Raw genomic sequence first — 12,605 nt, 5'->3', positions numbered from 1 at the left:
TGGAACCAGGGAAACTGAGGCAGCAGGAAGAGGCTCCCGTGTCGCCTGGGCCTTAATGCTCTGCCCCACTCCCACAGGCCCACGGGGAGAGCAGAGAGCAATTCCTTCAGCGCATGCCTATCAGCTGAGGCCTCCTCTCTCCAACACCTTAAGGCTTCCCGTGGTGCAAAGGACACCCACCTGTCTGTCCCTGTGACCATCACCTCTGCCTCCAGGGAGTAGATGATGAGCTCGCTGTCCTCAGAGGACTCCCTCTGCAGGGGAAGGAAGGAGGGATGCCCACAGCCAACCTCCTGGGGACTCTCCGGCTGCGGGGTGAAGAGGGCACATCCATCTGAGGCATCCCTGGCAGCCAAGTGTGCCGCCAACACCCACAATAGCAGGAAAGACGTGCTGGACCCTCATTGTGAGCCAAGCCCTGGGCCAAGTTACGTGCCTTGAGCTCATTCTGAGCTCCTCCTGCATGCCCATCAGCCCCTTTACAGGTAAGGAACTGGTACAGCTCCAACCCTCCGAGAGTCAATTTGAATGATGTTCAAGAACAGACAAACTAGTCCTCAGTGAGAGGTTAGAAGGCTGGTTACCTCAGGTGGGGGTACTGATTAGGACAGGCACAAGAGGGTCTTCCGGGAGCTAGAAAATACTCTCTATTTTGGCCTGGGTGGTGGGTACATAGGTGCATACATAGGTAATATGTATACCTAGGATCTGTACACACAAGTGTATGTGTACAATTTCACAATAAAAAAGACACATTTATACAATAGAATAAAAAATAATTTTGTCTGGAAAAGAACAGAGCAAGAGCTAAAGTTGCTTCGTACTTCTGAGGGCCCAGGCCCTATTCTTGGCACTGGATTCCTATTAAAGCCCTCTGAGGGCTTTCTTTTATGACCATTTTTTAGAAATATTTTTTTTCTTGGTTATCTTTTTTTTAATGAGCATTTCTTTTTTGAAAGCAGAAGCCTAGAGAAGTAAGCCTTGCGGCAAGTTGTCACACGGTAAAGAAGGGGTGGGGGGGGCTCTACCTGCTCAAATGTCCCCCCCTCCCCCCCAGCCACAGGCCTGCTCTCAAGCCCAAGCTTTTCACCCCCAATGGACCCACCTCCCAGACTCCTGGTGTGCCCTGGGAAGTCTCACTTGCACTCCACCACATCATGTAATCACCTTGCACCCCAAGAGTGGGACAGTCAGCCTGATTTTCAAAATGAGACTGCTGAGGCCCCAGGTCCTGGGTGGGCAGTCACAGTGCAGGGACTGTGGGCCAGGCTGGGGCGGTCTGTACCTCACTCAGCAGGGCCGCCAGGCTCTGGGGCTCCACTGTATCCAGAATAGAGTCCTCCAGGCTCTCGGGCTTCATGGGGGTGAAGTAGCAATCCAGGTCCCGGGCATCCAGGATGGTCCTGAGGGGCTCCTGGTCAGCCCGCTCTGCCCAGCGGCCATGTGGCTTGTAGCTATGCTTAGCGTGGAAGGCTGAGCCATCTGCCACATCTTCGTCTCCTAGCTGAGGGTGACAGGGGATGGTCAGACAGCTGGCCAAGAGTTCACCCACGGACTGCATGGACTCCATCCAGTCTCCTGGCTTTAAACACCACTCAGCAACAACCTCCAGAGAAACATCTCCAGCCTGAATCTGTCAAATTTCAGAAGCACATGTGCAACTGCTCTACAACTATATGGATTCTCAGTGATATTCCAAAGCGAACATGTTGAAAGCAACTCCTGATCTTCCGCCCGAGATCGGCTCCTCCTGAAGCCTTCCCTACCTTAGTTATTCTCGCCTGTTGCTCAGGCCCCAAACCCTGAGGTCATCCTTCATTCTTATACTGTCCCTCATACTCCACACTATATTTCTTCAGCAAATTCTGTCAGCTCTGCCATCCACACACATACGGTCACTTCTCCCACCCTGGTCTTGCCCAGTGCTGCCTCCAAATAAGACTGTGACTTGAGAGGCAGTGGAGGGTGGGTGTGTGAGAATTCAGCTCTGGAGCAGCCCACATCCTTGAATTCCTAGCTGTGTGACCCTGGACAAGTTACTCAACCTCTCTAGGCCTCAGTTTCTCCATCTGTAAAAAAAGAGTATGAAAAGCTTCTATACCTCGATGGGGATTAAATGAGATAATACATATAAAATATTTAGACCGGGGCACCTCAGTGGCTCAGTCAGTTAAGCGTCAGCCTTTAGCTCGGGGCATGATCCTGGGATCCTGGGGTCAAACCCCATGTCTGGCTGTCTGCTCAGCTAGAAGCCTGCTTCACCCTCTCCCTCTGCCTGCCACTCCCCCTGCTTGTGCTCTCTCTCTCTCTGTCAGATAATAAAATCTTTTTAAAAAATAAATAAAAATAAATACTTAGAGCAGAGCCTGCACAGAGTAAGTACACTGTGCATATCTGTAATGTAATTCCACTTGCAGCATTCACTGATGAGGGGAAGCGTGGGGTCTTGAGAGCCCTGGTCTGCAGGGGAGGGGATGGCAGGGAGGAGTTCCCCGAGGAGCTGACAATTAGGTTTTGATCTGAGGACTGACATTGTTACTGAAATAAATCATCCCACCTGGGGTGTAGGATTCCGCTGCCAGCTTCTAACCCACTGGCTCCTAGCCTGCCCCTCCCCTAAGTAACAACCATTTATTCAGTCCTAACATCACCTTCTTTCTCTCACAGCCAGTCATTTGGTTCTACCTTCAAAATCTATCCAGCCTCCAACCTCTCCTCCCTGGCCCCCTGCTTGGCCCTCATGTTCATGCTTGGTACTACCTTGTGGCCTTCCTCAGCTCAGAGCCCTCCCTTGCCTCCATCTCACTCGGTGCCAGGGGTAAGAATAAGTGGAGAGGACAACAGGAGTGTTTAGGGAACACACCGCAGCCCTCACGGTACCATACCATCTGGCCCCCATCACCTCTCTGCCCCCCTCTCCCCTCCAACCCTGCCCCTCATGCACCCTCAACCCAGGCAGCTGGGTCTCCTTGTACCTCCTTGAACACGCTAGTACGCACAATCCTGCCTTTGTCCTGCATACTGTTCTTTCTGCCTGGAACATTCTTTCCCAGGAACTGCATTTCTCCCTTGCTTCAACTCTGTTCAAATATCACCTTCCCAGTGAAGCCTTTTCTGTTCATCCTAAAATTGTTGCCCCTTTCCCCCAATATCTATTATTTTCCTTCTCAACTTTTTTTTCCTCCACAGCACTTATCAGCTTCCAAAATACTATACAATTCATCTGTTTGATGTGGATACTGTCCAGCTGGCACACTAGAAAATGAGCCTGTGAAGGCCTGCCTTGCTCCCTGTGGTAGGGAATGGCCAGAACAGCCTGGCACGGGGTGGGCGTTCACTCTATGTGTTACATGACTGAAGGGCTGTCTGAGACTGGAAGGATGATGGGGTTCTCCAGGGAAAGGAGAGACACAGAAGGGGAAATGGGCTCTCAGAAGAAAGAAGAATATGAAGGAGAGCACCCGTACTTTGCCAGCCCTAGGCATCCCGGTCTCCGGGCAGACTCACCAGCCGCTTTGCCCAGAGTGGCAGTTTGCCATTGGTCAGCAGACATCGAGGATCTGGAGAGACACATGGAATCCATGAAAAGAGAATAAACACCCAACAGACAAACAGGCAACATACATAAATAGGCAATTCTCCAAAGAGAAAATATAAGAAACAACAGACATACCAAAAGATGCTCAACCTTACTAATTGTCAGGAAAATGCAAATTTACACAATGGACCAAAACTAAAATGCTTCATATTATCAAGTGTTGGCAAAAGTGTGGGAGAGCAGAGGGCTTAACACTGACTGCTACATGGGGCAATAACTAGATGTGGAGGGCCCTTGGGGTTCTCTTTCAAAATAAAAAGTGTACTAACCCCAGAGCTGGCACTGCCAGCCCTCTTCTCCATCCTGGAGAAACACTCTCACATGTGCCTGAGGAGGCTTAGGAGGGGTCAGCAGGGCCTCATTTACAAAGGTGTACGGTTAGAAAAACCTGAAATGTCCACCCAGAAGCAAATAACCTTAAAATAGCCTACTATACTGTTGGTTAAAAGAGAGGGGCCTCTGGGGCATCTGGGTGGCTCAGTCAGTTGAGCATCTGACTCGATTTTGGCTCAGGCTGAGGTCATGATCTCAGGGTGGTGAGATCCAGTCCCGGCCGGGCTCCCCACTCAGCACGGAGTCTGCTTGAGATTCTCTCTCCCTCTCCCTCTGCCCCTCCCCACATTCGCACTCATTCTCTCCCCAAATAAATAAAATCTTGGGGGAAAAAAAAAGAGGGAGGCCTCTGTTTTGTATCCACCGACAGGTGGATTCTTCTTCTTCTCCTTCTTCCTCCTCCTCCTCCTCCTCCTCCTCCTCCTCCTCCCCCTCCTCCTCCTTCTTCTTCTTCTTTCCCCTTCTCCTCCTCCTTCTTCTTCTTTCCCCTTCTCCTCCTCCTCCTTCTTCTTCTTTCCCCTTCTCCTCCTCCTTCTTCTTCTTCTTTCCCCTTCTCCTCCTCCTTCTTCTTCTTTCCCCTTCTCCTCCTCCTCCTTCTTCCTCTTCTTCTTCTTTTAAGACTTTGCTTGTTTGAGAGATGTTGATATTTCTTCTTTTTTAAACATTTTATCTATTCATTTGAGAGAGAGAGAGAGAGAGCATGCACACCTGGGGTGGGGGGGAGAGGAAGAGGGAAGGAATCCCAAGTGCAGAGCCTGATGCAGGGCTTGATCTCACGACCCTGAGATCACAACCTGAGCCGAAACCAGAGTCAGACTGACTGAGCCACACAGGCGTCCTGATAAGACACTTCTGAGAGGAAAAAGATACCAAAAGATGTCTGCAGTAGAATATAATTTATGTACTTAAATATGACGTGTTCTGATGGCTGTGTACATATGCATATTAACTTTCAGGAAAAGGCCTATAAGGATTCATAAGAAACTGACAGAAGTGGCCACCCTGGAGAGGACATGGGATTGGGTGTGAGGGTGGCAACAAAGAAAATATCCTTACTCTGATTTTTTTTCCAAGGCTTAATTCTTACATTACTGTTGCCTACTGTCTAGTCAGCCCCTGTTGACAGAGGCCTCCATACCACACTGAAAGCCCCCAGCCTCTCTTAGCTGGAGCAACCATGGCCGATGGGACCTGAGAGAAGCCTGCCGGGAGCTTCTGGGCAAGTTTCCTCTCCAAAGGAGGTTGGAGAAGGGACTGTCTTATGGAACCAGCAGCCATCTTGCAACCACGAGGGTCTAAGCCAAGGCAACATGCAGAAGGGCATAAATTTAGAGAAAGCCTGGTCTGCTATAAAGTCGTTGAGCTACTATTCTCCCTTTTGCCTGAACAACAGAATCTGTTGTCTTCTGGTCAACAGCACCTTGTTTTTCCCCTGGGACATCCCCTGCACCCCTGCCCACCCTCTTTGGTCACGTGGCCCCAGTGGAGCTGAGTCAATCCCCCCCTTCAGGGATGACCATGTGACCCAGGCCCAGCCAATCACAGCTACTGGCTCAGAAATGGGCACCATGATTCACACCAGAAACATGAGTCACGGCCTCAGGATTTTGCTTGAGCTACTGGGAAAGAGATGCTCTCTTCTCTAGAGTTTTATTACCTAGGGCTGCTGGGGGAATCTTTGCCACCAAGAAAGGGAAGGTCTGCCTGAGAGCAAAGCTAACATGGAGCAGAGTCAAAAGATGGAGAAAAATGTATTCCTTTAACGTCACATCACCTGACTACAGGAATCCAGCTATTGCCTGGAGCCAATACTCTGATTTTCAGGTATATGAAACAATAAATTCTCTTTCCAGCTGAAGCCAGTGCAAGTTTGGTTGCTCTTACATGGAGGGAGTCCTGAGATGTAACTATTGAGCTTCATTTCTAGGTCCTGAAAACCAAGTAGTGGGCAAAACCCAGCAAAGATAACTACACTGAAGTTCAAAATAGGACCCCTTTGATGGACCCCTTTCCCAACCTGGGTCCAAGCTCTCTTTGGATGGTGTCTTCAGCAACTCTTCCGGTTCACACTCTTCCTCCAGCTCATCCTCCGTCTGCTCTCCAGGGCTTAAGGAGCATATCTCGCTGGGCACAGATGTATAGCTCTCCTGCCTGAGGCCAGGAATGAGAATAGCAAGGAGACAAATACGTAAATGGGGTGGTGGTGGAAGGGACAGGAATCTGCCTAGGGCTGGGCCCTGTGCTAGCTTCAATATGAACATATTACTGATGTCTAGTCAAGATGGTGCTGGGAGATCTCCCTGCCACACCTGCTCTGCTGGAGCAATAAATGAGAAAAGGGCCACAGCAATGGGACAGAAAGCAAAGCAGATAGTGGGGCTTGAGTACTAAGCTGCTCTACTCTGTTCTGGGAAGTATGTGGGGAGGGCGGGTAGCAATAAGGTCTTATCTCCTTTGGAGTACAAGAGCCTAAAACACGCCTGACACAAGGTGGGCACTGGAAGGCACCTGGGCAGTGTGTAAGCCTCAAATCTAGGAGCCAAGAGGAGCTGCCCATTCCCTTGGTACCTAGATGGGCAAGACTTCCAATACTACACAGGACGGGAGGCTCATGTTCAGGCCTGGTCCCTATGGGGAGGTGATGGCAAAGCCTCAAGGCAGAGAAAGGCAAGGACAGCTCCAGAGGCAGGAGACAGGATAAAACCCCAAATCTCCCACTCAACTGAGACCTCCAAACTAAAATCCCTAACCAAAAATTAGATTATGACTTCACTCCAAATAAAACTGGTCTTGCAGCATAAAAACTTTGAAGAATAAGGGTCCACCACTGGACCCTTCCCTGATGACGTACCTTCCCACTGCACACTGGGTCAGGAGCCTCCCCTGGTCCCCACGGTCCCCTGGAGCTTCTTCCCCCATCACAGTGCTCACAGGTTCTCCACTTTGCTTTTCCACTTCAAAACCCTTCTCATATAAACTATCATAAATTTGTACTCAAAGTCTGTCCCCCCATCGAGGCCAGGGGTGCACAAAAGGCAGGGCCCAGGGCTGTCCTGGCCATGGCTGTGTCTTCAGCATCACTCCTCACAGGGCCCAGGGCAGGAAGACACTTCTCCGGCAGACAGACAAATGGGGCATGGCCAGGTCACTGCCAGCACCTGGGCTGGTTGCTCCACGTCCCATCCTTCACGTTCTGCTGCTGCTGCTGCTCCTGGTGGTTGATCTCCAGCAAGTGCTGCTTCATGCAGTTAGTGATTTCCGGGCCCAGGTGCCAGATGAACACGCAGCTGCAGAGGCCAAAGAGAGACGTGGAAGGGGGAGGAACAGTAAACACGGAAGCCATCTGAAACTGGAGCCACCTAGGTCACCACAGCCAGGACCCCATTCCCTGGCCCCTCCCAGAAAACACCCCCTTTCCGCTTAGTGCAGGGGCTCCAGGCCACATTGGGTCTACACCCTGGGCGGGATTCAGAGCATCCCAGCAAACCAGAACCTGTTCTGAAGTCCTCAAGACTTAAGGAAGGGGGTTGGGGAAGGACTGTAATAAACTGAAGGGAGTGACAAAAGGGACTTCTTTGGGCACCAACCACATGCTAAGGACTTTATATGCCACCTCATTTGATTCTCACTGTACAATTGTCAGGATGTTGGGGTCACCTCTCCTTTACAGAGGTGCAAACTGAGGCTTAGAGATGCGAAATGATCTGCTCAGGGTGCCAAGTAAGTGGCAGACCTGGGATTTGAACTCAGGGCTGGGTGTGACACCAAGGTCCACGCGATCAAAGGAGAAAGCAATAAGCTTGAACCCTCGGCAGAGCTCTCTGCATGGGCAGGGCAGGCCAGGAGTATGGCGTCCCCGCTGTCTGAGCCCCTGCGCTCCCCATAGTCCCAGCCTTGCCCACTCCCAGAGGGAGGCCAGCCAGGTGCAGCCCCCAGGTCTTTCCCACCTGTCTCCAGATACTGTGATCAAGTGACGACAGTCATAGGTGAACTTCATGCCGGTAACGATTTCTGGAAGCAGAGCAGAGGAGCTGTGCTGGCCTTCTGAGTCAGGAGGCTGTGTGGGGGCGCGTGGGGCAGTGTCCCACATAGGGAGGCACACCCACCTGAGTGACCAAACATCTTGGCAACGCACTCGCCCGAGTAAAAGTCAATCACTGAGATGCTTTTGTCGGAGCAGCTAGTGGCCAGGAAGGTGCCTGAGGGGTCCACGTGGACCTGGGGAGGAGAGGACCCACATGACAGCGGGGCTGCCTGCTTCCTCCCTGTGGCGAGTACAGGTCACAGCTCACAGCCTCCACGGACGGAGGACCCTCTCGAGCGGGACACTTGGCTTGCGGACTTGTCCCAGGTAGCCCTCGGATGTATACCCTGGTTAGGACAGAACTCCTGCTCCCATTTCACAGGTAAAAAAAATTATCAGCCAGGCCCTGTGCCAAGCACTGTACAAGTGCAAACTGATTTCTTCCAGAAAACAACCCTCTGCTGGAGGTTCTTTCTAGCTGCATTTTACAGGCGATGAAACAGGCTCCAGAGGAGATGACGCTTTCCCAAGGCCATAGCCAGAGGCCGAGCTGTGAGAGTCTGACCTTAAAGCCTGAACTTGTAACAACTCCCCTACTTCAGAGGCTCTGAGAAGGTCCCCCAACCTTGTCCTGACAACACAGCAGGGGGCAAGCCTGGTAAAGCAGCCCAGGCCTCTTTGATTGTTCTCACCACACTGTAGCCACTCAAAATAGAAACCACTTAAATGTCCCGGTTTGGGAAATGGCTCAGGAAATAAAAGTTAACTAGTCTGTGACACCCCCAGCTCCCAAGCAACCTTGCTCAGCCAGTCCAGAGCAGGTGCTGGCCAGCTGTGATCTTTGAGCCCAGCAGGCCACAGGTCTCAGGTGGCCCAGCAGCCGGACATGGGGGATGTGCGTGCTTTTCACACGGAGGCCCCAGCCACTCACCTTCAGCAGGGACCCTTCGTCCCCCTGGGAGCCCTTGTAGCACTTCCTCTGCTTCCCACTCACGGTGTTGTAGACTCTGGGGAGATGGGGGCACAACGTGGCCAACCCGGCCCTGCCCACCTGCCCCCTCTTGCGTTCTGGCTCCAGCCTTACTGACCATCTTCCTCTCCCCTGGAAGCCCCTTGTCACCTCTCATCCCCCATCTGATGCCTGGACTGAAACCCCACCTCAGAGAATGAGCTGCCGTCTCAGGCTGAGGTCATGGAGGCCATGTATTGTGGTATGCACTGACTTAGTGTCTGTCTTCCCCACTACAGAGCAAGCAGAATGCCTGGCGCTTGATCTGAATGAGCAGATGAAAGAGGTGGAGAACCTCTTTGCACAAGCTCTCCCCTGTGCACGGCACCCTCCCCTAGCTCATTCTTCCACATCCTTCCCAGTCTCAGTTCAGATGTTCCTTCCATCAAGCCCTGCTTGATCCCCAGGTAGGATCAGGGGTCTCCCTGGGCCCCCCAAGTCCCCTGGACTCTCTCAGCCCTGACTGCTCCATGCTGTCACTGTCTAGCAGGGTGTCCATCTCACTTCCCTTGGACCGTGAGCTCCGTGAAGGCAAGGCCTAGGGCTGCTCTGCCCACTGCTGTGTCTTCTGCACTGTCCACCCCAGCTTGGGTGCTCAGGGAATGTAGGGAGTGCATGAATTTATGGGACACCTCAGCACCTCTTAGTCACCCCATACAGGCTTCTAAAGAGCCAGAAAGGACCCTCCTGGTGACCTCGAGGCTAGGCCTGGGTGAGCCCAGTTCCTAAGAAACACCCGCTGGGTCCCTCCACCCAACCCAGCTCCTGAGGGACCAGATGAGCAGGGCGAAGAACACAGACAGCTCATGAGCAGACAGACCCAACTAGGTCTCCTACAGGCCTTCCTCCAAAACCAGGCCAGGCCGACTAAGAGCCTAGGACAGCGCCTTACCTCACATTGCGGTCCTGGCAGGCCACGGCCACATACTTTTGGGTGATGTCAATGTCCATGTCGTACAAGGTGGTCTTCTCTGCCACGTGGTGGGTACGGACAAAGCGTAGTCCATCCAAGGTCTGGCAAGGCAGGCAGGGCCTTCAGAGGACACCCCCGACAAGCTGCCCACCCCAGCCCCCAAAGAGGCCAACCCACGCTACCCGCTGGGCACTGCGAAAGTAGATGCTCTTGTCAGCCCCACAGCTGATCATCTGGATGTCTCTGTTGCCTGGGGGAGAAGTAGGTGGTACATTAGGCAAGGTTTGGCCACTGCCGAGCCTGACTGGGGCCAGGCATCCCAGCTAGGGAACTCCCTGTAAGAGAACTCAACTCTGCTGGGGGTCAGGGAGGGATTCCTGGAGGTGAGTGGGGGCTGGGTGCAGGTGGTATTCTAAGATGTGAACTGTGTGTATGAGGTGGGACAGATAGAGCAGTGGCTTGGTGGCCTCTGTGGAATGAGGGCAGGTAGGGAAACAGGCCAGGGACACAGAAGGAGCACCACGTCTGATTTGGGATTTGGAAAGGAGATCTGGGCAACAGAGTGGATGCAGGACCAAAGCAGGGGGCAGGTGGAGAGAGGCAGACTGATGGGAGGTTCAGGCCATCCTGAGCAATCAGAGCATCCACGCGCACCTCAGGCCAGGCTCCGCGCCACAAGTGCCTCCCCTGCTGACTGCTCACTGGCCACTCCACTGTGCAAGTGTGAACCCGGGGCTTAGAGTCACACAGTCTTGTCCCCAGGGCACACAGAGAGTCAGGACAGGGCCAGGATTAGACCCAGGCGTTTTCTGGATAAGCACTGTGCTCTGAGGGCTGGCTTCCTCTCCATGCCTCAGTTTCCTGTCTGTACAGTGGGCCTATGACAGCTCCGCTCTATGGAGTTTTGTGAAGCCTGTGGAACAGTGGCTGCCACCTGGTAAGCACTCTACATATTCTTGTCTTTTTTCTTCTTTCTTTATAGACTTAGAATTATAACAGCACATATACCTCAGAGTCGTGGTGAAGATGTAAAGATGGAATAGAGACAAAACACTGAGAATAAATAAATATAAAGCCCTGGCACCTCAGACTTGCTGCTTCATGGCAGGACATCTGAGAGGGCTCAGGCCTGATACACAAGGTGTTACTCAAGCAGGAGTCACTAGCCCACAGAAGGGAGCGAGTCCTGTGTGGGGGAGGGAGTGTGACCTGGGAGGGACCCAGAGAGGCCTGCAAATTACTGGTAATGTTCTGCTTCCTAACGTGCGGTGGGGAGTCCAAGTACTTAGCAATGTTAGAACACAAGCGATCAGAACAGTCACTGGTTATAAACAATAGGTGTGTCTGTTCTAGTTCATACCCACTGATTATGAACCTTGACGGGAAGTTCATTGTATTATTCTGTAAGCTACACATATTGTATTCACTTGTTTGGATATGTTTCAGATAAAAGTGTTAAAGACTGAATCCTTCTTTAGCAGGGCAGCTGCTGTTAGGTTTCGACTGGCTGGAGCCCAGTTTATACTAAAATTGTCAATGTTTTGAGCAAAGCCCAGCTGGAATGGGGCACTCAGGAGCTGGGTTTAGGATTTACGTCTTGTAAGACTGGCTGGGGGTTCTGATGAAAACCCACATCCAGAAGGTGGCCTTAAGGACCAACTCCTGGGCCACCCCTTGGAACATCATCAGCGCTCTTGGATCCAGACCATTCATGAAAGCTGAGGTCACTGGTGGCCAAACTGCTAGACTTACTGATTTATTCTAACTCTATCCCATGGAATGAATAGGTTTTTAAAGATGTCTGAGAAGTTTTAGCTGAGCAGCTTTGGCTGTCTTCATCAAGACATCAAACGTTGTTAACCTGTTTTTGTCCATTGTTAATTTGTTTTAGCTACAGAGAGGTAGGGCAGGAAGTGGGGAGGACCAAGGAACGTTAACACCTTCTCAGTCACAAGTTTACATGTAAAAAAAAAACTCTTCATAGTCAAGAACTTAGAATGAGTCCATGGGTATATTCTCTCCATGAACAGATTCTTCTAGAATATAGTTTTGAATACGCTCTTGGGTTCTGATCAGTTAAACCCTGCAGGACCCACCTCCCCTCCCCTTGGGATCCTTTAGGGCCAAGAACCTCCATACTGAGTCTTTCGAGTCTAGAGGAAATCCCTTTGATTTCCTAGTTGAGTATGGGCTTTGCAGGGCAGCCCTAGGCAAGATCCGAAGCCTGCACCTCCTGGCTGTGTGACTCTAGCTCTGGAAATGGGGTAAGGAAGGGGCTATCTGCAGTGTAAGGATCCTCGCCAGCAAAGAATTAGCTTACAGCAATTTTCACGGTCACCTATTTTTCTGCCAAGATCACCAGTGTCCATCCTGCTCACAGGATTGGCACCCCGACTTCCTTTGGGGGAACAACATTCACCTAATTCCAGTCCTCCTGGATCAGAAGCAGAGGCAGGTGTGGGTTGGGGGCACATGAGTCAGACCTGCCCCAAGAAAACGCCCCAAAGCCCTGGCACCCATAACTGTTCCGGAAAAGGCAGGTGCCTCAAGCGAGCACAAGGGAAGTCAGCACCTGATTTTTGCCAAAATTGACAGAAAGGGAGGAAATCTCCCTCCAGTGGCACAGTGATAACCAAGATGACGCGCACTGCAGAAAGGCGCAGCTGACAGAGGGAGTCTTGGTAAGTTAAAAAAAATCATTAACATTTGGATCCAGCTGGGTCTGAAT

At 51.7% G+C, this 12,605-nt stretch overlaps 1 protein-coding gene across 2 annotated transcripts in view; it reads right to left on the bottom strand.

Annotated features, from left to right (window-relative positions):
• Positions 1-12,605, bottom strand: part of WDR62 (WD repeat domain 62) — a 44,596-nt gene that overhangs the window by 3,941 nt on the left and 28,050 nt on the right. For both annotated transcript variants that reach the window (XM_045799986.2, XM_045799985.2), the window contains exons 14-23: positions 10,060-10,127; positions 9,857-9,978; positions 8,887-8,962; positions 8,038-8,149; positions 7,879-7,942; positions 7,090-7,218; positions 5,949-6,082; positions 3,508-3,560; positions 1,286-1,504; positions 181-308 (exon numbers count right to left, since the gene is read on the bottom strand). In XM_045799986.2, the coding sequence (XP_045655942.2) occupies positions 181-308; positions 1,286-1,504; positions 3,508-3,560; positions 5,949-6,082; positions 7,090-7,218; positions 7,879-7,942; positions 8,038-8,149; positions 8,887-8,962; positions 9,857-9,978; positions 10,060-10,127 (1,105 nt within the window). The remainder of the gene's footprint in view (positions 1-180; positions 309-1,285; positions 1,505-3,507; positions 3,561-5,948; positions 6,083-7,089; positions 7,219-7,878; positions 7,943-8,037; positions 8,150-8,886; positions 8,963-9,856; positions 9,979-10,059; positions 10,128-12,605) is intronic.

This window comes from Ursus americanus, chromosome 21 (genome assembly GCF_024610735.1).
Source record: "Ursus americanus isolate L20-20 chromosome 21, mUrsAme1.1.p, whole genome shotgun sequence".
In the NCBI taxonomy this organism is placed as follows: Eukaryota; Metazoa; Chordata; class Mammalia; order Carnivora; family Ursidae; genus Ursus; species Ursus americanus.
Note: the sequence above shows the minus strand (reverse complement) of the source record. Positions and strands in the feature narration are given on the sequence as shown.